This window comes from Hippopotamus amphibius, chromosome 4, assembly GCF_030028045.1.
Source record: "Hippopotamus amphibius kiboko isolate mHipAmp2 chromosome 4, mHipAmp2.hap2, whole genome shotgun sequence".
NCBI lineage: Eukaryota > Metazoa > Chordata > Mammalia > Artiodactyla > Hippopotamidae > Hippopotamus > Hippopotamus amphibius.
Window position 1 is genome coordinate 174,314,312 of NC_080189.1, and position 23,801 is coordinate 174,338,112.

The 23,801-nt window shown below is 48.9% G+C and overlaps 1 protein-coding gene across 4 annotated transcripts in view; it reads right to left on the reverse strand.

The window, feature by feature from the left end:
• TTC7B (tetratricopeptide repeat domain 7B) overlaps positions 1–23,801 on the reverse strand; it is a 240,891-nt gene that overhangs the window by 33,744 nt on the left and 183,346 nt on the right. Inside the window, exons 18-20 of one of the 4 annotated variants that reach the window (XM_057733134.1) lie at positions 22,633–22,794; positions 20,226–20,276; positions 11,225–11,365 (exon numbers count right to left, since the gene is read on the reverse strand). In XM_057733134.1, coding sequence (XP_057589117.1) covers positions 11,225–11,365; positions 20,226–20,276; positions 22,633–22,794 — 354 coding nt within the window. The remainder of the gene's footprint in view (positions 1–11,224; positions 11,366–20,225; positions 20,277–22,632; positions 22,795–23,801) is intronic. The other 3 variants (XM_057733136.1, XM_057733135.1, XM_057733137.1) reach the window with 3 other exon arrangements.

Consider the following 23,801-nt stretch of genomic DNA (forward strand, 5'->3'; position numbering starts at 1 on the left):
GGGTGCCCTCTAGAGCGTAAGCCGCCAGCTTCGCGCCGTTTACTGCTGTGTCTCCAGGGGCTGGATGAGTGCCTGGAACAGTCGGGGCTCAGGAAATGGTTGTTGAATGAGTGAATGAATGAATGAGAGGTAACAGTAAGGACAACAGTACCTAATAACCATTAAACATGTGCTTTGTGCAAGGACGTGCTCTCCTTCCTGCTTTTATCTGCACAGTGATCCACTCGGTACCATTATTTTACCCCATTATACAGACGAGGAAACTGTGGCACAGACAGGCTGAGCAATCTGTCCAAGGTCCCAGGGCAAGTTAGAGGCAGGCCTGGCGTGGAGCCTGTGCTCTCGGCCTCCACCGAGAACAGTGTCTCCCCTGCCTCCAAATAACATCCAGACCCCTCTGCCTGGCATTCGGAGCCCTCGGCGACCATCTCCACCACCCCTATTAACCTTGTTCCCACTGCTTCCTGCACCCCTGGGCTCTGCCACGTGAGCCACTGCTGTCCCCATACAGGATCACCCCCCACCCCCCTTCGAGGCCCAGCTCCATTGCCACCATCCCTGGAGGCCACCTCTGACCTCGCCCCCCCTCAGCTGGAAGGGGAGCCCAGCGGGGCACCCCTCTGATGGCTGTGTCCCTAGAGGTGTTTTGTGAGGCGTCCTGGCTATGCTCCTGGACAGCACGTTCTGCTGATGTCCATCCTTCTTCCTTTTTTTTTTTTTAATTTTATTTATATATTTTATTTATTTTTGGCTGCATTGGGTCTTCGTTGCTGCACACGGACTTTCTCTAGTTGCTGCGAGCAGGGGCTACTCTTCGTTGTGGTGCGCGGGCTTCTCTTGTTGCGGAGCACGTGCTCTAGGCGCACAGACTTCAGTAGCTGCAGCACAGCCTCAGTAGTTGGGGCACATGGGCTCAGTAGTTGTGGCACACGGGCTAAGTTCCTCCGTGGCATGTGGGATCTTCCTGGACCAGGGCTTGAACCCGTGTCCCCTGCATTGGCAGGCGGATTCCTAACCACTGCGCCACCAGGGAAGTCCTGAGGTCCATCCTTCTATCTCCCCACCCCTAGCATCAGGCGCGAGACTGGAAATTCTGGACAGGGTGTGGTTGGTGTCCACGCTGCGGCACGGCCCTCTCCTCAGCACCTCACTCCCTGGTGATCACAGTCACCCTGGTGACTGACTCCTCAGGCCAAGAGCAAGCCTGGGGGAGGCACCGACCCGCCCTACACCCCATCTGTTCTTCTGGCCATCAGTCCCCCTCAACAGGGAGCAGAGGTGATGGGCTGGCCCGGGGACCTGTGGGGAGAGGCCCAGCCGCTCAGACCTGGGAACTCGGACACTCACGTACAGCTGAGCCCTAAGCGTGGCAGGGCTGGCACTGCGCCCACCTCACATCCACCAAGACTCTGCTCATGAGGTATCTACTGAGCACCTACGACACACAGGGCCTCTGCAGGAACAAAGACCGCATGTGTCTGTCCTTCCGCCTGGGCCCCAGCAAAACCTGCCCTCCTGGGAGACAGACACCCGCCTAATGACACGGGGCTGCCCGCTGTCTTCCAGTAACACGACTCTCTCCAAGCTCCCGCCAGAGGAGTTCGCGGTGTGCCCGGTAGTTTCAGGTTCCGGAGCCTGGCGGCGGCGGCGGGGGCAGCTGTACAGAACGTTCCTCCCACTGTACACTGCCTTCTGATTTGCTTCCCTTTGGGGGTGAGTTCATGTTCGTTTCCAAAGTTCCAGGGCTGCCCGTGGGTGGGTGAGACACCCCAGGCCTCTCCCATTTAGATTGCTCTGGAAAAAAGGCCAACTTGGGAGAGCGGGGACTGAACATTTCCAGAGTTTTTATAACAAGCATCAAGGTGCACGGTGGGGGGAGCCTTAAACACCAACATGACAACGTAGATGATCCCTGTGCTGCGTGGGTCCCCGTGAACACACACAAGGAGACCGAGTGTCTTCTTGGCCCCAATCTTCAGCCACAGGTCTGGTGCCTCCACTCCCGCCTCCTGATGAGGAAATGGACGCGTGGGGCTGAGCTGGGTCATGACTGCGAAGGTGGCAGAGAGAATCCAGCCCCCTGAGGACTTCTTCGTTGTGCTGTCCAAGTTGTAGGGGGAGGCCTATGTCACTAGTGAGGCCTGCGCTCCCGAGGCAGAGGGGCAGGCGCGTGCATGGCCTGGGCACTCCCTGATCCCTCTGTTTTAAGATCAAATGGAAGGACACAGGGCATGATGGGCTGCAAAGATTTTCAAACCATTTCCCCCAATGGAGCCTCTTTTCTCCAAAGAGATATTAAGAGTGGACAACTGGCCTCCATCTTGGTGTGACCCCCTCTCTGGACCTCTGAGGCACCCCTGGGGACCCTAGGGCACCCTGTTTGTAAGCCAGTGTCACGGGAACGTGCAGGGTTCAGTCCCTGCGGCTGGGCTTTGTGTGTGACCTTGGGCAAGGCTGTCAACCTCTCTGGGCCTGTTCACCTGTCAGTTGGAGCCTGCAGCTGGCTGGCATCTCTCCTAGGGCAATGGTAAGGACCAACTAAGAAGCCTGGGGCCTTGGATGTCTGCATTCTTGGCTTGCTCCTGCGGGCACGATGCTGGGCTCTGCCCCTGTGATGCGGAGGCTGGCAATTTGGGATGAGAGAATTCAATCAGCTGTGATGCATTAGGGAGCCCGGCTGAGGCCAGAAGTCACGCCGCATTCTGCGGTTCAGCCTCCTTGGGCACAAGCGGGGAGTGTGATCTCCATCTCACTCCTTGTCTCTTTCTTAATTGGCTCACAGCTCAGGACATAAAGAGAGGAGCATTATTTCCCTAAAGCCTCCAAAAATATGATCAGTATTGTCTTTTCCCACTAAAACTATGAGCAAACGCCAGCCGTGTCACCTCTGCATCCCTTAGCACAGGATCTAGCACTTAGTAGATGCTTAAGGGAAGTGTCGATTAATGGATGCTGCTTGCGGCTCAGAGGAGGGCAACCATCTCTGCGGCCGATGAAGAGTCAAAGGCCAGAGAAGCCACAGCAATTGAGGCTTCCTGGACCCCTTCACCAAGGGCTAAATTCAAGTGAAAAAAAAAAAAACAACAAAAAACAAAGGGCCTTTTGAGCTTATTAAGAGATATAAGAGCTTGTACTGAAGGAACAGCAACACACAGGGAAGCTGGCTCTGGGAACTTAAAGCTGGTCAGCTCCCAAGTACGCGCTTCAGTGCAATGTCATAGCCCCTGCTGAGCGGCGGGCTCTGAAAGGTCACTCTCTGAAGAGGTCATGGGGACAGAGTTTGTCTTGGTCTCTGGCAGCTGACGGCCTCAAACCAAAGGTAAGGGGCTACTCAGGGTCACGGACACGTTCGGCCCCATTCTAAAGCTCAGACTAAGCTCCGGATGTCCTCTCTGGAATCCCTTGGCTTCTCCTTGTTACCAGGTTACTATGAAAAATGCTGGCAATATGCACCCCACCCCCACCTCTCAATTGTTCCCAGTTGCAGGTGAATGTAACCCAAATGTTTTCGTGTCGAGTTCTAAACTAGGACCCTGCTACCTCTCCACTCCCTCTGTGCTCAATTCACGGTCTCACCTCCACACCCCTGCTGTGCTGTTCCTTCTGCCCAAAGCGCCTTCCCTGAACTGTTGAAGACCCATCACTCCTCACTCTGGGCTCCCTCAAACCCCATCCCTATTCATTCCCTCTTCTGACACTTGTCAAGCCTGCTTCATGTCAGCTGCAAGGCCGAGAAGCAGCTCCCATGGCCTGCCTCGGGCTCCGAGCTGTGCGGGCCGAGCGCTGGGCAAAGGCGCTGGGCGGGGCGGGGCTGACTAGCCTGGACCCCGCTGGCCAGCTGTGTACCTGGCGCAGGGCTGCACCTGCCCCTGGAAAGCAAAGGAGCTTTTCTCATCAAGGTGCCTTCAGCTAAGCCACGCCTGCTCCCTGGGGCTTAGTCTGCCCAGAGGGGCCACGTCTGTGAAACTCACACAAAGGAGCCGTGTATGTGGGAGGCGGCTGGAGGGCGGTACCTGTGTGGATGCCCGGATCCCCCGTTCCACTGGTCCAGCAGAGAGGGATGCAGGAGAGGATGCGTGGGCCATTCGCTTCTCCTCAGTCTTGCAGGTAGCAGGGAGCCAGGCCTGCAGACTCGCTGATCCCTCAAAACCATTTCCTTTACCCCAAACCCTGCTTCCCTAGAGAGAGGAGACGTGTGCTTGGGAAACAACCTGAGCAAGCTGGTCTTGGGACAGCCCCTGCCGAGGAGGGCGGAGCAGCACCAGGCTGAGTGCAGGGGACTGCTGGGAGCGGCGAGGCTCCTGCGACTTCATGAACTGGCTCTTTCCCATGGAAATCAGCACGAGGTCCAGAGAGGACGGTGGTCACGTGAACTGATGAGTTTCCTGTCACCTGGCCAAGTCACCAAAGCCTGGGGAGGCCTCTATCCTTATCAGCTGTCATCCAAACCGTTCTTTATTCTTTATTTCTGGGGGACTCGGGAAGTGAAGGGAGGCAGTGGTTTTATTTTCGTGCATTGGTCCTACCCTGAGCCTTCCGGGCTGGACCCCAAGCTGGGGTCTGCAGTCCCCACGATGGACACAGTCCAGGTCCTGTCCTCACTGAGGATCTGGTGAACTGCCTCCCTCAGGGTCTTGGCTGCACAATCGACGTTTACTTCCGAGTTTGTAAATGGCTGTGTCCACTGTCAAGAGTGATCCCTTTTCGTCGCTGGGACGGTGAGCACCAAGGGTGAGACTAGGCCCTCATCCTCTCACTGCGTTTGCGATACACGTTATCCCTCGGCCCAGCTGTTATCCTGACCCCTCGCTCCTTCCCCAAAGCCCCCCACCCCTCTGGCTGACCCTGACTCCTCATTCAGAGAGAAAGCAGGGGCCGGCAGGGCAGACCCGGAGCCTCTTCTCCCTGCCAAAGCGGCAAGCCCATCGCTGTCCCCTGTGCCCAACCTCTGCCCACCTTCTGCTACACCTGAGGGCAGGCGCCTCTGTCTGTGCCCTGGGCCCCCCGCTCTCCTGCCTTCTCGAGGGATTCCTGCCTTCACAGACCCCCTTCTCTTCTGAATGATGAGGGTCCCGAGAGCAGTCGACGTGCTTCCGCGTCAGCCTTTTTAACCCCCTTTGTGACCCCTCACGTCTCCAGCCACCCCGCATGTCCCCACTCTGCTCACAGGGGCTCTCCCTGCAAGGACTGTGCACCTCCTTCCTCCACATCCTCACGCGCACCGGCCCTGCAGCCCGCACCGGGGTGGCCCCGTCCCCACCGCTCCACTAACACCTGTCTTCTCACATCACTGACTCCCAGACGCCAAATCCAACGAGTGCTTTTGTCTCCACCTTATTCAACCTCTTGGCAGCATTTCCTACCTGGCACGTCGACTGAAAAATCATCATTTTACAGTGGGGAGGGGGAGGGGGGCTCAGAGGTACAAACCATTTGGTATAAAATAAGCTACAAGGATACACTGCACCACACGGGGAACATGCGGAATACTGTAAAATAACCATAAATGGAGTATAAACTTTAAAAAGTAAATAAAAATACAATGCTGATGAAAAAAGCATCATTTTAATAGTTACTGAGTGCCTGCTGCCCGTCGAACATCCCGTGCATTCTCTTGTGTGACGGTCACAACTGTCGTCATCTTACACAGGAGGACGCTAGGGCTCCGAGGAAGGAGGTCCCACCCCTAGACCGCGGTGGGACCAGATTTCAACTAGTCCAGAACCCAAGCCCTTGATGGTACTGCACCGGCACATTCGTAACCCCCCTTGGCTCCCGGGTTTCCTCCTGCCTTGATGACCACTCCCTTTCTGTTGCTTTGGCTTTTCCTCTCCTCCCCAAATCTTTCTTGTGGGGGTTCAGGTCTGGGTCCTGGCTGTTCCCTTCGCGGACATTCTCTTCCTAGGCCTTCTCATCACACCCCTTAGCTTTAAATACCCACTCCCAACTTTATGTTTCTAGCCCAAATCTCAAGCGTCGACTTGAATATCCAGCCTCCTGTCTGACTCCTTCACTTGCGTGTCCTCAGGCACCTGACACTCCCAAGTCCAAGCAGGGCTCTGGCTGCTCTTTCCCCCCCGGACCCCTACCCATCGGTTCCCACCACCCAGGCTGCGCAGGGCAGGAAGTGGAATCGCCGGTCACTCCCTGGCTCCAGCCCCCAACACAGGAGTCGTCCTTTTCCTTCACCCCCATGTCTAATCCATCAACAAGTGCTATCCGTTCTACCTCGAAAATGCATCTCAGGTATCCATCCCCCTCTCTACATCCTCAGGGCAGCTGCTCCCCGCGATCACAAGAACCAACTCTCCTGACCTTCCCTTTCCCCTGTGCTGCCTCCCGCTCCGCGCCCCATGTTCCATGGGCCCAATCTTTTAACAGCCTCTTTCGGATCCTTTCACTCCCCTGCATGCCATCCTTCGACAGCTTTTCAGTGCTTTTAGGAAGAGATCCTGACCTGGCCACAGGGGCGCTGGCTGGTCCGGCCTCACCTCGGCCACGCGATTCTCCCTCTCTAGGCTGCACGCCCTGCGGCCCTGCCATTTCTCTAACCTCAGGCCTCCTGCGGCCCTGGCTGGGGAAGACCTCTGTTCCCAGTTCTCCCAGAGCCCGCCCTGCTCCTCCAGGGCCCTCGGCACAGGGGAATTACGTGCTTCTGCAATTGTTAGGTTTTCCGTCTGTAAACTCCACGAAGGCAGAGCCCCGTGTCCGTCTGCTAACCACTGTGCTCCACGGCCTCGCCCTGACAACGCACATGAACAGATGCTCACAGACGCATGCTCCACGGCTGAACGCCCGCCCTGGGCAGGGTCTGAATTCTGGTTTCTTCACTTATTAGTCATGTAACCTTAGGCAGGTGACGTGAGAGCTGTGTCTTGGTTTTTTCATCTGTAATATGGGGTGATTAAGGGTATTCACACCTTATATGGCTCTTACAAGGACTAAACAAGTTAAGACACCTCATGTCTTAACACAGATAAGGTCTGACACATGCAGGGCGCTTGGTAAACATCAGCTACCTGCAGCCTGTAGACCGTGAATCAAACCCCTCCCGGGGCAGGAGAAGGGGCAGGTCTGGCGGGGCTGACCCAGGGAGGCTGGCACCGTGTCAGGGCAGGCCTGACCCCTGGGTACCATGCGTTCCCTCCCGCAGGCACTCCCTGTGCCGTGACCCTCACGCCACCTGTCGGGGAGCTGTCTTCATCTTGTCATGGTGGCCATGCCACAGGATTACCCTTCAACCCTCCTGGCGGCTGGGAGGAACCGGGCAGGGCGAAGGGCAAATGGGACAGGCCAGCCAGGGCCAAGGAATTAGTGAGAGTATCACAGCTTTACAATCCCAGGAGAAATCAGAAAATCTGATCTTGCACATCTAAGAATAGCCGTTGGTTTCGATGGTGAGAGGTGCCAAAGTGAAAGCTATAATTATTAGTAAGTAACAGGCAGAAATTATCTACCTACCTCAAAGTCATTTTTAGCTGCCATCCCAAAGTGGAAATTGAGGGATGGGCACCAGGAAGCTGCTTGGCTTGGGAAAGGCCCTGGTGCAACTCTGAATGACTGTGAATGTACGAATTTCCAATGGCCAATGATAAGGTGTGCATTCTAAAGAGAAAGATGTATGATTGCTGGGGAGACATGTCTCGAGGTGCAGCCAACATCAAATGCTCTAATTCAGCTTTCCTGACTCTTGTCCCAGAAGGTGCTGGCTTCTGTCTGGCCTGGCTTTCCTGTCTGCATAACAGAGGCAAAGAACGCTTTTGACCTTCTTTATAAGATCGTGTATATACAAATGGCACTGGAAGATACTTGGAACTTTCAGGAAAAGCCCATAAAAATGGGTAGTTGCTTCCTAAGTATCATGTGATGCCCAGATGCTACAAAGAAAAGACTGATAAATGTAAGACAAACAAACAAACAAAACATATTTGGCAAAAAAAACCCAACAAAACCCCAAAACACAAACGAAATTAAAACGGGGGGAAATACTTATAGCACGTACGCTGCAAGGCAAATTTCTTTGACACATAATAAATGCTTACAAGTCAAAAAGAAAAGCTCAGTATCTAAGAAGATAAATGGGCAGAAGCCATGAACAGACAATTGTGGTACCATTTTCACTTATCAGATCGGCAAAGATCTAGAAGTGTGATAATTCGCTGCGCTATAAAGGATGTGAGGAAATGGGCATTCGCATCTTGTTGACTGGAATGCAAACTGGCACAATTCTGTGGAAGGCAAGTGACAACATTGACCAAAATTCAAGAGCATGCACCCTTTGACCCACCAATGTTACTTGCAGGAGGTTACCTTACACAGCACCATCTTACATAGCACAAGGCTACTTACTGACGCATTGTCTGTGACAGCAAAATACGAGAAATAATCTAAATGTTGATCAGTGGAATGCTGGTTAAATTACAGTAAATTCACACAATGGATTCACCCTCTGATGTGCCGACAGGCAACAATCTCCAGCCCCCCGGCAGGTGCACACACAGCTAACAGTGGTTGCCGTGGGGGAGGGTAACTGATGCTCGGGATGAAGGAAGCCTCTCATTCCATACCTTTTGCGCCTTTTTAACTGTGTACCATGTGCACGTATTATTTTTCCAAAAATAATTTAAATAAAATTGTCATATAGGTCCAAACAAACCAAGCAACAAAACATGTACAACCCATGCCAGCTGGCCACCAGGTGTCCTGTGAGGAGCCTGAGACTCTGAGGTCAGAGCGTCCAAGGAGGAGGAAGAGGCACAGAGGGAAGGGGCGCCCAGGACACAGGTCCCACCACACTGGAAGGGAGGTCAAGCATCCCTGGCCTTCCTGGGTCTGTGTTCCCTGCTGGGCCTGTGGCTCTTCCCTCACAGAGCAGCCGGAGGCTCAGGTGTCCTACTCATGATCTCTTTGCTATTCAAATGGACACACAAGTGGCCCAGGGAACCTGCTCACATAATAGGCTGGAAATCTTAGGTGGTCTCAGAGTGGCCTTACCTGCCAGCCTCAGATCTGGGGCCATCTCCACCATGGGCCCCCACCACAAGCTCCCACTACACTCAGCCCACCAGAAAAAAAAAAACCAGGAGAGAAGAGACTCACAAACGCCACAGAAACACCATGGCCTTGGGTGTTAGGCCTTGATCTAGTTTCTTCTAAAGCTTGCACCACTTACAGAACCTGGCAGTATTGCTAGAGCTGATGACAGACGCAGATGTTACCTGGTTTCCATAAGTTGTCAAAAAATGTGGGTCACTTTTATTTTACCTCCCAGAGCAGTAAAGCTCAAACCACATATGGTAAAACCTTACAGTTCAGTAGAAGCTTGTTTTATGAATTCCTTCTGAATTTACCTCTTCAAAGACCATGTTGAACATATAACACAATTCTGATCTCGACTCAAAGTCAGTGCTTTGAAAGAGTCAATATGGCACCAGTCCTATAAAGATTCTACTTTACTGCACTCATTCATACCATATAAGCATGATTTATACTCTGCCTATGACATTTGCTTTCCAGAATTCAATTCCACCAACTCGTAGAATGTTAAAAGCCACACCCGTTAATAGCAATGAGAGCTTTATTCTGTCCTATAGGCTATGGTCACGAGAAATGGATGTCACATGATTAATAAAACTTCAAGGATCACTCCAAACAGAATTTCAGCTGCCAAGCTCTTCAACGCTCTAATAAGCAGCTACAAATGTTCTTCCCAAGGGTCATGGTGGGTTACGCCAAGGGGAACAAAGCCTGGATAACTGAGCGAGGGGCAGCGACCCATCGGATGAAGCTGCCCTGGAACTCAGTGACCCTCATCCAGGTCATTAGCTTTTCCAAGACACAAGCAAGAGAAAATGCCTGAGAGGTCAAGGCAGCTGGTTCTAGCGTGGAAGGATCACCTTCAGCCCTTCTGGTTTTGCAGACACTGGCCCTTCAAAGACTTGACTTCATGCCCATTTTGAGGGACAGCTCTGCCTCTCTACTAGCCCTGCAGGTTCGGCCAGTCTCACCTGGAGTGGACCCTAAAGTGAACCCTTTCTCTTTCTATTCTTTGCTGTCACTGCTCACGAGGGAAACTGTACAGAACAGGTGCCAGGTCCTAGACTGGGGACCGGGCATTTCTGCAAGAAACCTGCAGAGGAAGGCATGACTGCTGCTCCCGGGCCCTCAAGCCAGCCCGTCTAGACCCAGTAAGAGGCCGAATGCTGGCAAGCATCTGCATAGGAAGAACAATCAGAGCATTCATGAATCATCCCTCTTTTGTACTTCTGCTTAGAAGAACATAATTTGTTAATTTATGGTCGTTGTTATGGCTCAATTAAAGATGCCAACACAGAAGAGGCTGGCTGAGCTTGGCTCTGGGACATGCCAAAGCCAGGTAAATCCAATCGTGTTTTCTTACGCGAAGGTTCCAAACAAGGTTGAATATCATACAATTACCCTTGGCAAAAAAAGGAGTAAACAGACGGACAGTGGTGGATAATAAGTGCTTCCCCAGCCAAGTCTGGGCTTTCATCGAAGCGCACCCTGAGAGGCAAGCCTGGGAAGGCCTTGCAGATCAAGGGATAAAACTTGAGAAACAGAAGTTATCTTTCCTATGGAATTATAAATATGTAAGCAAATCAACAGCCGCCATTTTCTCTGTATAGTGGGATTCTCACTGCTAAAATGTCTGCAAGCTGGATTTATTGCGGGGACCTCCTAGCCATGCAGAAGCAGCCATGCGAGACTGGAGGAGGGGAGTCATACCTGCTTTCTGGGCTAGTTTCCAGTTCGCCAGCTGCTGGTACCTGCCTCGCTCTCTGAGGATGACCAGCAGCACCGTCAGAGAGGAGAGCTCGGACATCAAAAACGCTGCCCATGCCCCGCCCCGCTTAGGTAAAGACATCTGTGTCATCAGGACACCCGACCCCTCTCCCAGGGTCTCTAAGACTTCACCGCCAGGGTGTCCCAGGCACTGTGTTCATCAACCCTAGGAGATGGATGAGGAAACTGAGGCTGGGAGGTGCAGCCAGTACAGCTAGGAGGCGGCAGAGCCAAGGTTCCACTCTAAGGCTGCAGGGCTGCCAGACTGCCAGGTCTGGGACACCACGCTCTGCTGTCCCCCACAAAGAGAGTCCAGGCGTAGGTCTCTGCCCCCTGCTACAGCAAAAACCCTGCAGCCCAGGCTGCAAGCTCCTCTCTGGCACAGCGGCAGGCGGGGGTGGGGTGGGGGGAAGGGCGGTACCTGCGTGGAGCCAGATCTGCGCCAGCGTCATCCAGGGGTGTAGCGGGCCCTGCTTGGGGGTGCTGCTCTGCAGAGATGAGGCCACTTCCGACAGCGCCTGCTCCACTCTGGAGGCTGCTACTGACGTGGCGTGGACGGAGCCTGTGGGAGGGTTTCGGGAAGACGGCATCAGAGGTGAAAGTACAGACCCAACAGCCAACCACCCGCACACCCAGCCGCCCCCCTCACACACAGACACGGGTTCAAGACGTACACACCCCGCTTCCCCAAGATGTTTCTGAGTTTTATGGTCCATACTGTCCACACAGTCGCTAGGGCCTGGCACCTTAGTTTCTGTCCTTTGCTTTAGCTAATCTTTTAGGCATGATAGAGCACGTGCTGTGCAAAGTGCTGCCTCCTGGAGCTGAGTCTAGTGCAGGCTGAGTGTCGGGGCAGGAGGGGTACAGCTAGACACACAGCTGTGACATGCGGCTGAGACGCGGCATACATGAAGTACTACAAAGGCAGGTGACAAAGCACCCCTGCCTGGGCCTGAACCTAGAAACTACCTGGGGGGCAGAGGGAGGAACCACGGTTGCCTCCTGGGGTAGGATTTGGTGTAGATGGAAGCCATCCTCAAGACAAACCCAGGAACTGCCTGTTTCATTCCCTGGCCTTTGAGGGATCTGGAACCATATTCTAGGACATGACTTAAAAACTGTAGAAAAAGCACAATTTGCCCTCTGTATAAGCGGATTCTATCACTAAGGCTAATACTAGGCTCGTGGAGGACAGGTTACAGCAAAGAGACCTGGGGCTCAGAAGATGCACCCGCCTCACTCTTCTGTAAAATCTGCTCTCCCGAGAGGCTGGGGGAGGCAGCAGATGGAGCACATTCACTGGCCAAAGAGCTTCTATTCAGAAGTCAGATGAGTCAAATGACAGAGTCCTCTCCACACTGACCTTCTAGAGGTCCTGGCAATCGGAGGCCACCTCCTGAAACAGGGGCTCTCTCCCCACCTCTTTCCAACATTTGCTCTTGGAGGAATGGTTTCAGAACTCAGTAGGAGTGTTGGGTATTTCAAATTTAAAACTGGTGATATTTATATCCACTGGCAACATTTATTCTTAATTTATAACTTATTGTAAAGTGTAATATGGAGATAAACATTCCAACACTGTCAGTGGTAGCTATCAACGTATCATGAGGTTGAAAACGGTGATAATATAGAGACATAAATGCTGACTACTCAAATAAATCGAGTTGGTTATACTCTGGGTAAGATGAGATTGTGGGCATAAAAATAATTTGTTGGGGTTTTGAAATGCACCATAATTTATTCATTTTTAAGAGTATTTGCGGCAATAAACTGGCCATCCATATTGTGTTTTGACTATTCCAACACGAAGGAAACATGGATTTTTCTAAGCACACTCAAATCCTTTGCGGGGGTGGTGTGGGGTGGTGGAGGTGAATGCAGCAGGCGGATGGGAACCAGACTGGGTTCCCAGCTTCTGTGGATGATACACAGACAGCGCCCATGGGGACGAGTAAGAGGAGGGCGTCTCTGGGAAGGACCAGTGAGTCCTCCAGAGTCAGCGCTGTCACGCAAGGAGGAACCTGAGGCCCAGTTCAAAGATACTCATCGATACCCTTACGATACAGGAGAACTGATGAAGTTCAGCTAAGAATTGACCTTGCTTAGATGAAGTGTGTCGGACGACTTAAAAAACCCTAAACAGCAAAATGATTAAACGGCTATTGATTTTTTGGGTCTTGTTTTGTTTTTAACCTTTCTATGGAAAAATCAAAGTTTTAACTTTGATAACAAGGATTTGATGTAGTTTCCCCGAGATGTTTAATAGCAACAACTATTAGTATATAAATAAGGTCGTTGCTACATTCTGACATTACGAAGTCGGCTTCGCTGACTACCTTCAACAGTGGTTCTCAACCTTGGCTTCACATCAGAATCACTTAGGGATTTAAAAAAATCAAGATGCCATAGCTATACCCCAGACCAACTGAATCACTGACCCTAGGGGTGGGGTCAGGCATCTGTTTGTTAACAACCCAGGTGATTCCAATGTGCAGCTCAGACTGCGGTCCCTGACCTGGAGAGACAGGAAGCAGGTGTTTTTAACTGACATTTGGTCAAAAGCCTGCAGGCGTCCTCTACACAGGCCAGCCAGCCTGAGCTGTCCTGCTTCCCTGCAGCCCAACCATCTGGGGAAAGAGTTCCGGGAAGATCTTGTTATTTAGGACAGAGGTTCGCAGAATCCTCTTGGTCTCAGAATCCCTTTGGACTCTGCAAAGTTATTGAGACCCCTCAAGAGATCTTGTTTACCTGGGTTATGTTTATTGATACTGACACATTAGAAATCAAAACTGAGAAATGCTTAAAATATTTAGTTATTAATTCATTTTTAAAAAGAACAATAATAAACACTGCTCTAGAAAAATTCTACAAATGTTCTACCAGGCTGTCGGGCTCCTTTGCTACAAGGACTTGTGACTTTTGGGAGAGGTTAATTTTGCTTTTTAGAGTAACTGTTTTGGTTGGTTGGTTGGTTTACAAATGAACTAATCAGAACTAATGTCAAAGCTCCTTCTCTTTGTGATATCTATATGCAACTAAATTAATTAAAGAATTGTTATGTAAAGAATAATCTGTTTCACTGTGAATAAGGTGTGACAAATGGTGATGGTGATGATGCCAGCGGTGGTGATTATGAGTTTTAGTGCACATGCCTGTTTCAGGCACTCTGATTTGCATTTTACATATATTACTTCATTTAATCCATAAGTCTTTGATACAGGTAACACTGTTACCTGCATTGTTTAGATGACAAAATTGAGATTTAAAGTGAGTATCTTACCCGAAGTCATACAGCCAGCAGGTGGCAAAACCAGGACTCAAACACTAGCCTAACTCCAAATCTAGCTTCTGAACCCAGCTCCGATGCCACCTCCTCCAGGAAGGCTGCTGTGAGCCTTCCGTTTCTTCTCCCGACCACTCCCCTGTAAAAAAGTTAGGCCTCGGGTCCTCAGTGTCCCATATCACCCTGTGGGTATGGTGATCACTGGACAGACCACACTGTCTTATGTTAAAGTTGATATAACTGTCTCTCCTATGAGACTGAGTGGTTCTGGAAGATGGGAACCATGCCCTCCATTTAGGTATTTTCAGGGGCTGACAATGCCAGGCCCAGGCAAGGTACTTGGTAGATGCTTGTGGAATGAATGAATGAATGATGAATGAGTGGATGAGTACTGTCAATAGACATGTCACTGTGTGAAACTTGGAAGACAGCGGCCCTCCTTGGGGGAAGCACGCCTGGGTGCCCTACTCTCCTTCCCAAATGGCTCAGAGGCCAGAACCTTCCCTGTCTCAAGGGGCTTCTCAGCGAGGCTCACTTCCAACAGCCTGGACTACGAATGACAGTGGTGGTCGGCTGGATTAACACTGCACTCACCTAGAGGCTTCCCATCTCTAACCTAACTAACCCACCTAAACAAGGAGGGTAACTGAGGTTCATCAGAAATAACTTTCTTTCCTAGTCGATCCCTTTCACACATGCTTCATAGGGGTAGAGAGCCTTCAAGTTCTGAACTAGGGATGGATATTAGAGCATTCAATATTTATTAATAATAGCAGACTTACGATAATGGTAAAATTATTTAATAGTGTCTACTCTTCCTGGCAATAGCGCAATATATGAAATTCTTCCACTGGGTTAGAATTTGGAGGAAAAAAGAGATAAATATTATTATGAATCAGAGTGGATATATCTGATTACAAAAAATAATCAAAACCACCTGTATCATACTGTTTCATAGGCCTGAAATGCTAAGTGCCAAAACAGATTTTGATTTATGTAGGTAAACAACTAGAAATGCTAGTTCTGACCAACTTATTTTTAAAAACCCTTTTCTTTCTCACCAAAGCAAATGTATTCCTACAGTGTGCATGGGGGTTGAGTGTTAATCCCCAAAGGGAAATGGACAAATTGAGGCTTGAGAAAGGAATTAGAGGGAGGGATAGAAGACATATTTCTAATTTGAAATCTAACACCCTGGAGAAATAAGCTTCCAAATAATCAGGTTCGACAGGTAAGCCAGCGGATGCGTCCGGCCGCTGTGCATCTCTTATTTATCACAGTAATTCGAGAGGCTCTTATCCCTGTTGTAACCCTGAGGGCTGAGCAGACACCAAGCCCCTCAGTCACAGGGCACAGTGGCTCTGAAAAGCCACTGCAGAACCAACTGAACTGACAGCTGACACAGGCAGGTGAGAGCACGTCCTAAGATCTGGCCTAGGTTCTGTGACCTGATTGCTCCCGTGGTCAAAGGAGCATGAGATGATCTCAATTTCCTCCCACCTAGAGGCCCAAGAGAAAATGTTATCTCGGACACCTCATACATTGGCAAAGTGCCACCTGAAGAACTGTTCCGCCCCCTACATCCGGGGTCTTTATCTGAGTACCCCCCCCCCCACCTTGGACCACTGTCTGGGTGGGGCAGGGGCTGGGGGCGGTGACAGAGAGGCCCCAGGAGCTGCGGTGGAGAGGCATTTCCCCATGGGGCAAGGGGCCAGGAACCCAGGCCACTGACCTCAGGAAGCTGAGTCCAAGCTCCGAACCTCCCCCACCCCCCCCCCCACTGCCTCGGAGGATTTCTGCCCCACGTTCCTGTCATCTGCTGAAGCTTGTGGAGAAACTCTGCCACAAGTAGGACACTGGGCACAGCCAGCTCAAATTGCCTTTGCAGTTGAAGCCTTTCCAAAAATCCTTTTCCAAAGCACACTATACCTGTGGTCCATTTCACATAGAGCTCAAATATGGCAATCACACGTGGACCCTATTTCAATATTCAAAGCTCATCATTCAAAGGGATCTCAGAGCCAAGAATTCTACTAAGCAAAAAGCACAATAAATTACATGGCCTCGTTATGTTCGATCACCTGTATTTTCATAGGCAGGGTCCCTGAGTGCATGGCATGTATTTATATTCCAGCTATTCTTTCGGCTGTTCTGGTCGCATTACATAAGCTGCTGTGGTCTGAAGGACGTCCACCTTCCCTCTCCCCGCCTATCTTCGTGGCATGTAGAAGATGCACAGGTCTCAGATGCAGCCCTGCTGCCTGCCAACTTGGTGAGCAGGAACAGCGGACAACTGTGTCACTTGACGTGCGAAAAAAAATCCTCTACCAGAGACATCAGCAGACACATCTCACAGGCGTTTGCTCAGGATTCGGGCTGCTCTTTGCTTCCTGGCCCTGGAAAGTCAACTCGGATGCCTCGTGTACATGAATATGGGAGCGTGTGGAGCACGTGGCCGCGCCCCGAGTCCCACCTCTCTGCTTGTCACCCACATTCTCTCTGCCTAATGCCGCCTCGGCAGATACCTGCCCTCCCCACGTTTTTCTGAAAAGAAACCGGGTGTGCGCAAATTACCCACTGCTAATAAATCTCTGTACTTATTTTCCCTCAGTTCTGAAATGATTCAATAGTATCTGTCAATAGAGGATACTCAGCTTCCGGTTCCTAGAAGCTGTGCCCCCAAAACAATGAAAGAATTTTAAAAAGCAGCAGCTCTGCTTCTTAAAGACCCTGCATACTAAACAACGACCTGAATGATTAAGCATTCTGTCAGAGAGCTTTGCTTAAAATTTTTCATTTTTAATAGGAAAAGGATGCCTGTTTCTCAAGACAGGGCTTGAGAGTAAATCAGTGCAACACTGCGGACTGCTGGCAGCCGGTGACCTCCTCACACCTGGTCCCCTGCGCTCTAAGAGCCAGAATGTCCTCGGGCCTGAGGAGCTAGTGATGACTATCTCTTTTTCTCTGAAGCGGGAGGAGAGATATGTGCGTCCACTCTCACTTCAACACTCAAATTAGGTATATATTTTCTCTGTACCTTTTTAAAAACATGAACCATTTTCCCTCCACCCCCTCCCCACCAACCCCGGGTTAGGACAATTCCCATCTTTGCTGGAGGTGGTCTTGCTTCTCGAGGAGGCTGATTTGGGGTGGTGGGCTCCTCACACTATACTATCAAAGGTCTCCGTTCCACATTCTCACCCCTCGAGAGCTGCCCCCTCCCCTCATGAGACGGAGGGTCAGGGCTGGAGTGGCTTTAGGGGCCATTGCCTGGTTCTATCCAATTCCCGCCAACCATGAGGCCTCCTGCTTGTGGTTCTGCGGATAAAAACTTCGGTGGCCATTCTAGTAGATACTTTCCTTTTTCACTGAGTGAGAAGGACATTAAGATAGCCCAGGAAATCCGGACAGCCAACCCACGGGCCCAAGACGAGATCACAATTTCCAAATGACGTTAACAGAATATCAAGCACAGTTTAAACCTGACAGGATGTGCCTTCTCTTGAAAGGGGAAAGTCCTTTCCAGGGAAAGCTTTAGGGAAGGATCCCGCTAAGGCAGGGGTAGGTGGTCACCCGTGGGCATGCGGGGCTGGCCTGCATGCTGCTGGCGGGTGTCGGCAGGGCCAAGTGGCCGCACGGAAAGCGTGGCAGGGAGGCCGTCCAAGCGTGCGGGGAGAAGCCAGCTGTCGCAGGGAGCCGAGAGGCGCTCCGGGCTGGAGACAGCACCTTCCGGAGGACTACACCAGACAGAGGCTTCCCACCTCCTCAAACTCTCCCCAGTGCATATTCGTGAGGCCCTCCCGCCTGGGGAAGGCTGTTTGTCTCTGAAGCATCATACGGGAGAAGGCCTCCCGGGCTCCGGCCGTAGTCTAATGACTGGACACACACGCCTCAGCTTCTCCCCGAGTGCCATGTGTTATAGGCTCGTCCATCTCCTAAAATTCCATTCAACCTTTTTCAAAGAAAGACACCCCAGAACCACTGACGGAGAATTAATCTTAATTTAATCAGAAGAGCAAGAAAAGGTTTATACTTGAGTCATGAGGGCTGAATTTTAAAAACTGCCACCCCTTGGGACTTCCCTGGAGGTCCAGTGGTTAAGACTCCACGCTTCCACTGCAAGGGGCACGGGTTTGATCCCTGGTCGGGGAACTAAGATCCTGCATGCCGCATGGCGCAGCCGAAAGAAAAGAAAAAAACTGCCACCCCTCAAAAGCAGTGGGGTCATTGCTAGAGTGCGTTTTTTCGTATATAGATTCAAATATGACTTTATTAGTCAGTAGCAGAGGGTGAAATTCACCACCTAACTGACTAGTCACTTCCTGATCATGACAGACGTTTTTGAATGTTAGAAAATGCAAAGTCCATAATAAAAGGCCAGCTGTAATGGAAGGAGAAAAAACTACTACCTTGGCTTTATTTCTCACCTTATTTCATTTGAGAAGTGTGCTTTTTTTGTTAATGTTTATTCTGTTCTCCTGGCTTCTAAAAAGAGCAGCCATTTCACCAGAATCAATGACATGAAAAACAAAGCTGAGAACCCAAGTCAGCATGTTCTTGGAGAGGAGAAGAAAACATCAACCCACATCTCTCTCCAGAATGATGACTGCTGGGGCACTCACAAATGGCGGGCGCCTGGGGTCCTCAGGTCTCAGGAGTGAGGGCAGCGAGGGGGTGCCCTGGCAGCTGCGTTCCAGGCTGGCTCTGCCCGCCTGGCTGGTCACTGCCTTTTGGGAGCCACAGAGGCTGGGCTGCACCTTGGGGAGAAGGGCACCCTGATGAGGCTTGAAATCAGGATCAGCTACCAGCAAACCATAAAGGCGTGTGTGAACAGAATAATTAGTGATCTCGGATCTTTACAGATGAGGAAACTAAGGCCAGGAAGGTTAAAGAAGTTGCCTGGGTTCCTCTGCCGAACTGGCCCCCTGAACCCAGGTTTCCTGACCTTTGAGAGACTTGGAGCTGTTTTTATGGAAATAACAATAGTGAAGTCCTTTGTATAAATACATCAAGCCTCACTTTAACCAATAAGGGCTGCGTGAAGATTTTAATGTAACCTGACCTTTCTGAAAATTGAATCCTTTTCATGTATTCGCGGAGCCTGATATTGAAAGGTGAAACCTTTTTTTTTTTTTTCTGAATCACCCTAATGATAATGTAATGATAATACCAAACATACCTCTTTCCTATTGTGGATTTCTTAAAGCCAGAAGTAAAGTCACATCTAGGCTGAGTTGGATTTCAGAGGGGACAACAACGCCCTAAGGGGCATATTTGCCATAAGCAGTAAAGGCTCAGATCAGTCAGATGCACTGGGTCACCATATACATTAGCATTTCCCCAAATGCAGTCCCTGGGACACTGATTCCACTGGGTGGAAAAAAAAATTGGGAACACTAGGTCAAAGCTCAGAGAGTTTTGAATTGTTTAAATTTCAGGACTTCTCAGAGCCTTTAATGTGCTGATGTGAACCGTGAGTCTCTAAGAGGGAGATGCACCATTTCCCAAAAACATCTGACCAGACAGAATCAGTGGTGTAATAAACGAACTTTGGAAAGTGTGATAGTCCACACCAGCGCCTTAAAAGAGCATCGCTTCAAGCACTAGTCCTACACCCAGGGAACTGCTTAGTCTCCTTTACATTTTGTAGAAGTAGCTTAAGTTTTATGATGTCTGTTTAGCTAATTTTAGGAAAATCAATTCTTACAATCATTTTTCTGTGTAGCAATAATGGTTGAACCAGAAAGGAATTTTAAGATTCAACTCGTTTCCTGTACAGCAGATTTACAGAGGACCCGCCCTAGAGAGGCTGGATGTCTCACACTTTTGATCAATCCCGGTGGGGCTGCTGACCAAGCCACTGCACACCCTTACTTGGGCATTTTTTCCTGCAATGCCTTCTGTAGTCCTTCCCAGACAAGTGCTGCCTCCTCAGCATTTAAACCGGAGCAGGCGGCAGAAAGCACTAGAATCTCAGGAGAGCTGGGCCCCAGGGGGAGGAGTGAGCAAGCAGGTGGCAGCTTAAGGTGCAGGCATCTCCACATTCCAATCACCAAAAGCCACAACACACACTGCACGGTGGGGGGTAGCGTGATTCTGGAGACCCTCAGAAAGGTTAATAGATTGGTAAACTACTTACTAACTGAAAAAAGGGAGGGAAAACCATGAAAGTATACTTCTGGAGAGTTGCCTTGGAACAACAAATCAAACCAAAAATTAAAACCAAGAAACAAACATTTGAAAAATCAAAATTAAGGCTATAAAAAGCAAATGGAGTTCTAATAACCTTCCAACTGTAAGTCTGGCTGTCTGGAATCACATTTCAATTCAAGAGTGACATATGTTTTTCCACTAACAATTTTTTTTTTTTTAAAGCAAAGAAAGGCCAACTGGGCATTCCCCTTTGCATTTAAATGTTCACTCAGCACATGAAAGCTGACCAATTCATGTAATGTGTTTTGTTTCCAGGGCAGGAAGTTCCAAAGGGAAGGGAAAAATAAGCAAACAAGCAGTTTTCAGATCTTTCCACACATTAACCCTAATCATGATGCCAACAGTTTGTGGGGTTGGGCTAGTTTTCAATCCTGTGAAGTCAAAGGACTGGAGGGAACCAGGCCATGGTTGTCTGTCCTAAGCAAAAGAGTTGGGGTTCAAATTCATTATAATTTTAAACAAGAAGTTCTACATTTACGAGTAACACATGGTATGTTTCCCCCTAACTGAATGTTGTATTTATGGGGTGGGGGGCGAGATCCTTGGGAACTTCAGTCTTAGTTGAAACACCTGATTACTGGCTGGGCACTCCCTAAGGACGGAAGATGACTCAGAGCTTCACAGAGAACAAACAACTGAGCACTGCTTGGTACATAACATGTTCAGCAGAAAGCTCAGTGGGTGCACGTCACCCTAACAATTTGCTAATTAAGCTGATATAAGGTGCCCCACCAGAGGCGTCTGGACTTCAATCTTCAAAGGTTTAAAGGGACACAGGGCTCCCTGGGAGGGAACAGGACAAACGCTGGCAGGGTGTGGAGGTAGGTGGGTTCATTGCGCAAATGAGAATGCACAGGGCAGTGGGAACATCTAAAGCTACTCTTGACAGCAAGATCCCATTTTAAGACCCCCAAAAAACTGGGCAAAACTCAATGTAAAAAACAATTTTTTTTCCCTGGAAAAACCAAAGCAGAGAAAACCAAAATTGGCAATTGCCCCTAGGCATTGTATTACAGGGAAAATGTCTGTTTTAAGAAGTGGATTAAAAACAACATAAGCAGTTTATAAACATTATCTTCATCTTCCATTTCATAAAACTGGGATTGCCATCGAGGCTGAGTTCAGAACACTTAAAATGCAGATACGCGAGGTCAGAGTGTTTCTTGGTTTGAGTGATTTATTGTAGATGATAGTCTCCTTTCTGCCCGACTGTGTGTGTGTGTGTGTGTGTGTGTGTGTGTGTGTTTAACACAGCAGGTTACCATCAGAAAGATGAGCACATCAGGGAGAGCAGTTCTTTCTGGAAGCAGCTCCCTTTATGAGCTTTTGTTCAGCATTTGGAACAAAGATGAGCCCTTATAAATCATGGACAGAGAGATTAAATTTTCTGGCCGTGTTGTGGGTAAAGTGAACATTAAATAAATGAGTGGAAGAACAAGGGTGAATCTCCTGGTGAGATCCACATTTAGGTGCCATTTAAGGGCTTTATCAACCAGTGTCTCATTTTAATGCAGGGATCTTTTTTTTTTTTTTCATTGACAGGTCCCTGAACACCCTAAAACAGACTTTCAAATTTCCCTATTCTTTAAAAGCAAGATTAGATTAAAATACTGTTCAATTTCCCTGCATAGTTTCATGATATAAGCCCTACATTTTCCTTCCTTGCAAATGGAAAACAATTTATAGCATTGGTTTTCAAAATGTAGTACACAACTCACGGGCATTGGAATCATAAGAAGGTATTTTATAAATCCAGATTCTTGGGCCCCACCTCAGGCCTCCTGAATCATAAACTCTGGGGGTGGGGCCCAGGGGATCTGCAGTTTTCAAAGCTCTCTGGCTGATTTTAACTCACAGTAAGGTTTGAGAACCACGTATTTAAAAGGCAAATGACTGATATCTTTAGAATACTACGTTGATTACTATATAGTTGTTGAATTAATATCTAAATTGAAAACCAGAAATAATTAGGAATAAATTATTTGCAAAATGTTCTAATTTGTTTTTTGAAAAAAATAGAATCTTTAGGCATTTATATTAACTCCAGGAAAGCACAGAAGTACCCAAGAACTAGAAGCAATGTTCTAGAAAAGTGTGTATTGATTCTGCTCAAAACAGATTTCCTTTACTTATTAAAAGGGAGGTTGGAACTTGGGCACCAGTGTCTCCTTCTGCCCCAAACAGCTTTTGGATTTTCAACTTAGCAAGATTTTCTCTCAAAGTTGATGGAGTTTCCTATCCAGCTTATCAGTTAGGAAGATTATCAGAAAATAAAACATCAGGCAAATGAAGCAGTTCTAACAAGAAAGGAAAAAACCATAAACCATGTTTACACAGAGAGGGTTCCTGGCGGGGACCTGGGTCACTGACTGAATGAGCTGCAGGGGGCCACACAAAGGTATCGGGTTTGGGATGAGAATGAAGATGAGAAGATACAAACAGGTGGAGAGGAGATTCGGTTCTTGAAAGAGAAGAGGAGGAGGAGGAATCTGACACTAAAAAAGTGAAAGAGAAAAAAAACGGATAAAGGCAAAAAAACTTTAGAAACACAAAGAAAAAAAATAAACTAGCTTTTAATATACTCACATAAGCTGCAAAGAAAATGAGGTCATGTAAAACACAATCATTCCTCTACTTGACAATAGAATACAAGTGCTTTCCGAAGAAAACAAATTTGCTGTTTTTTCCACTGGTTATTTAATTGTTCTGCAACAACACCACGGAATAAAAATAACTCAGATTTACCTGGGCACAGATTCAGCAGTATGAGCTACTGAAAATAATACCTCTTTAACCTATCATATCCAGGACATTCTAGAGGAAAAGAGACTATTTGCTTTTCAATTGGAAAGGATTAGAACTTGACTTTTCCTTGATTTGCTTTTTATGAGAAGCATGTATATAAAGTTTACTTGAAAACTAAGGTTTTTCTGGGTGCAGATACTGAGGTGCAATGATGGGTCAGGTCCCAGCGTTGTGACACTGGAGTCCAAGCTTGCTAAGCTGGTCTATGGTTGGGTGCACTGGCCGGGCACTTTGAAAAGGAAGCTATTACTGTCACTTCCATGTCTTCAGCTGGAGAGACACACAGCAATGGGGAGAACCGCCACAGTGACAATTAAAAATTTTCCCAGACAAAACGGATCAAATTTTCAAGGTAAAAGAATCATTACTCTGGATCGGTGTCTGGTAACATCTACCAATGATTAAAGATAAATCCCCCTACTCCACATCCTGTTTTGAAGGCAAAAGGAAGAAAAAAAATTTTTTTTTTCATCCTCTATTTAAGGAACTAACTTATTCTGAAGAAAAGACGATGATTCATAGCTTCAAAGTTAAAAGACTGTCACTCCGTTTGATTCCTCTCTTTTGACGGCTAGGACCTATTGGATGACAGAGGTGGGGAGAAGGGGACCCGGAGGTGATATTAGAAGGGAAAGCATATTCTTTAAAGGCTTATTTTTTTCAGTGTGCCACATTCATTTAATAAAACCAACGTCCA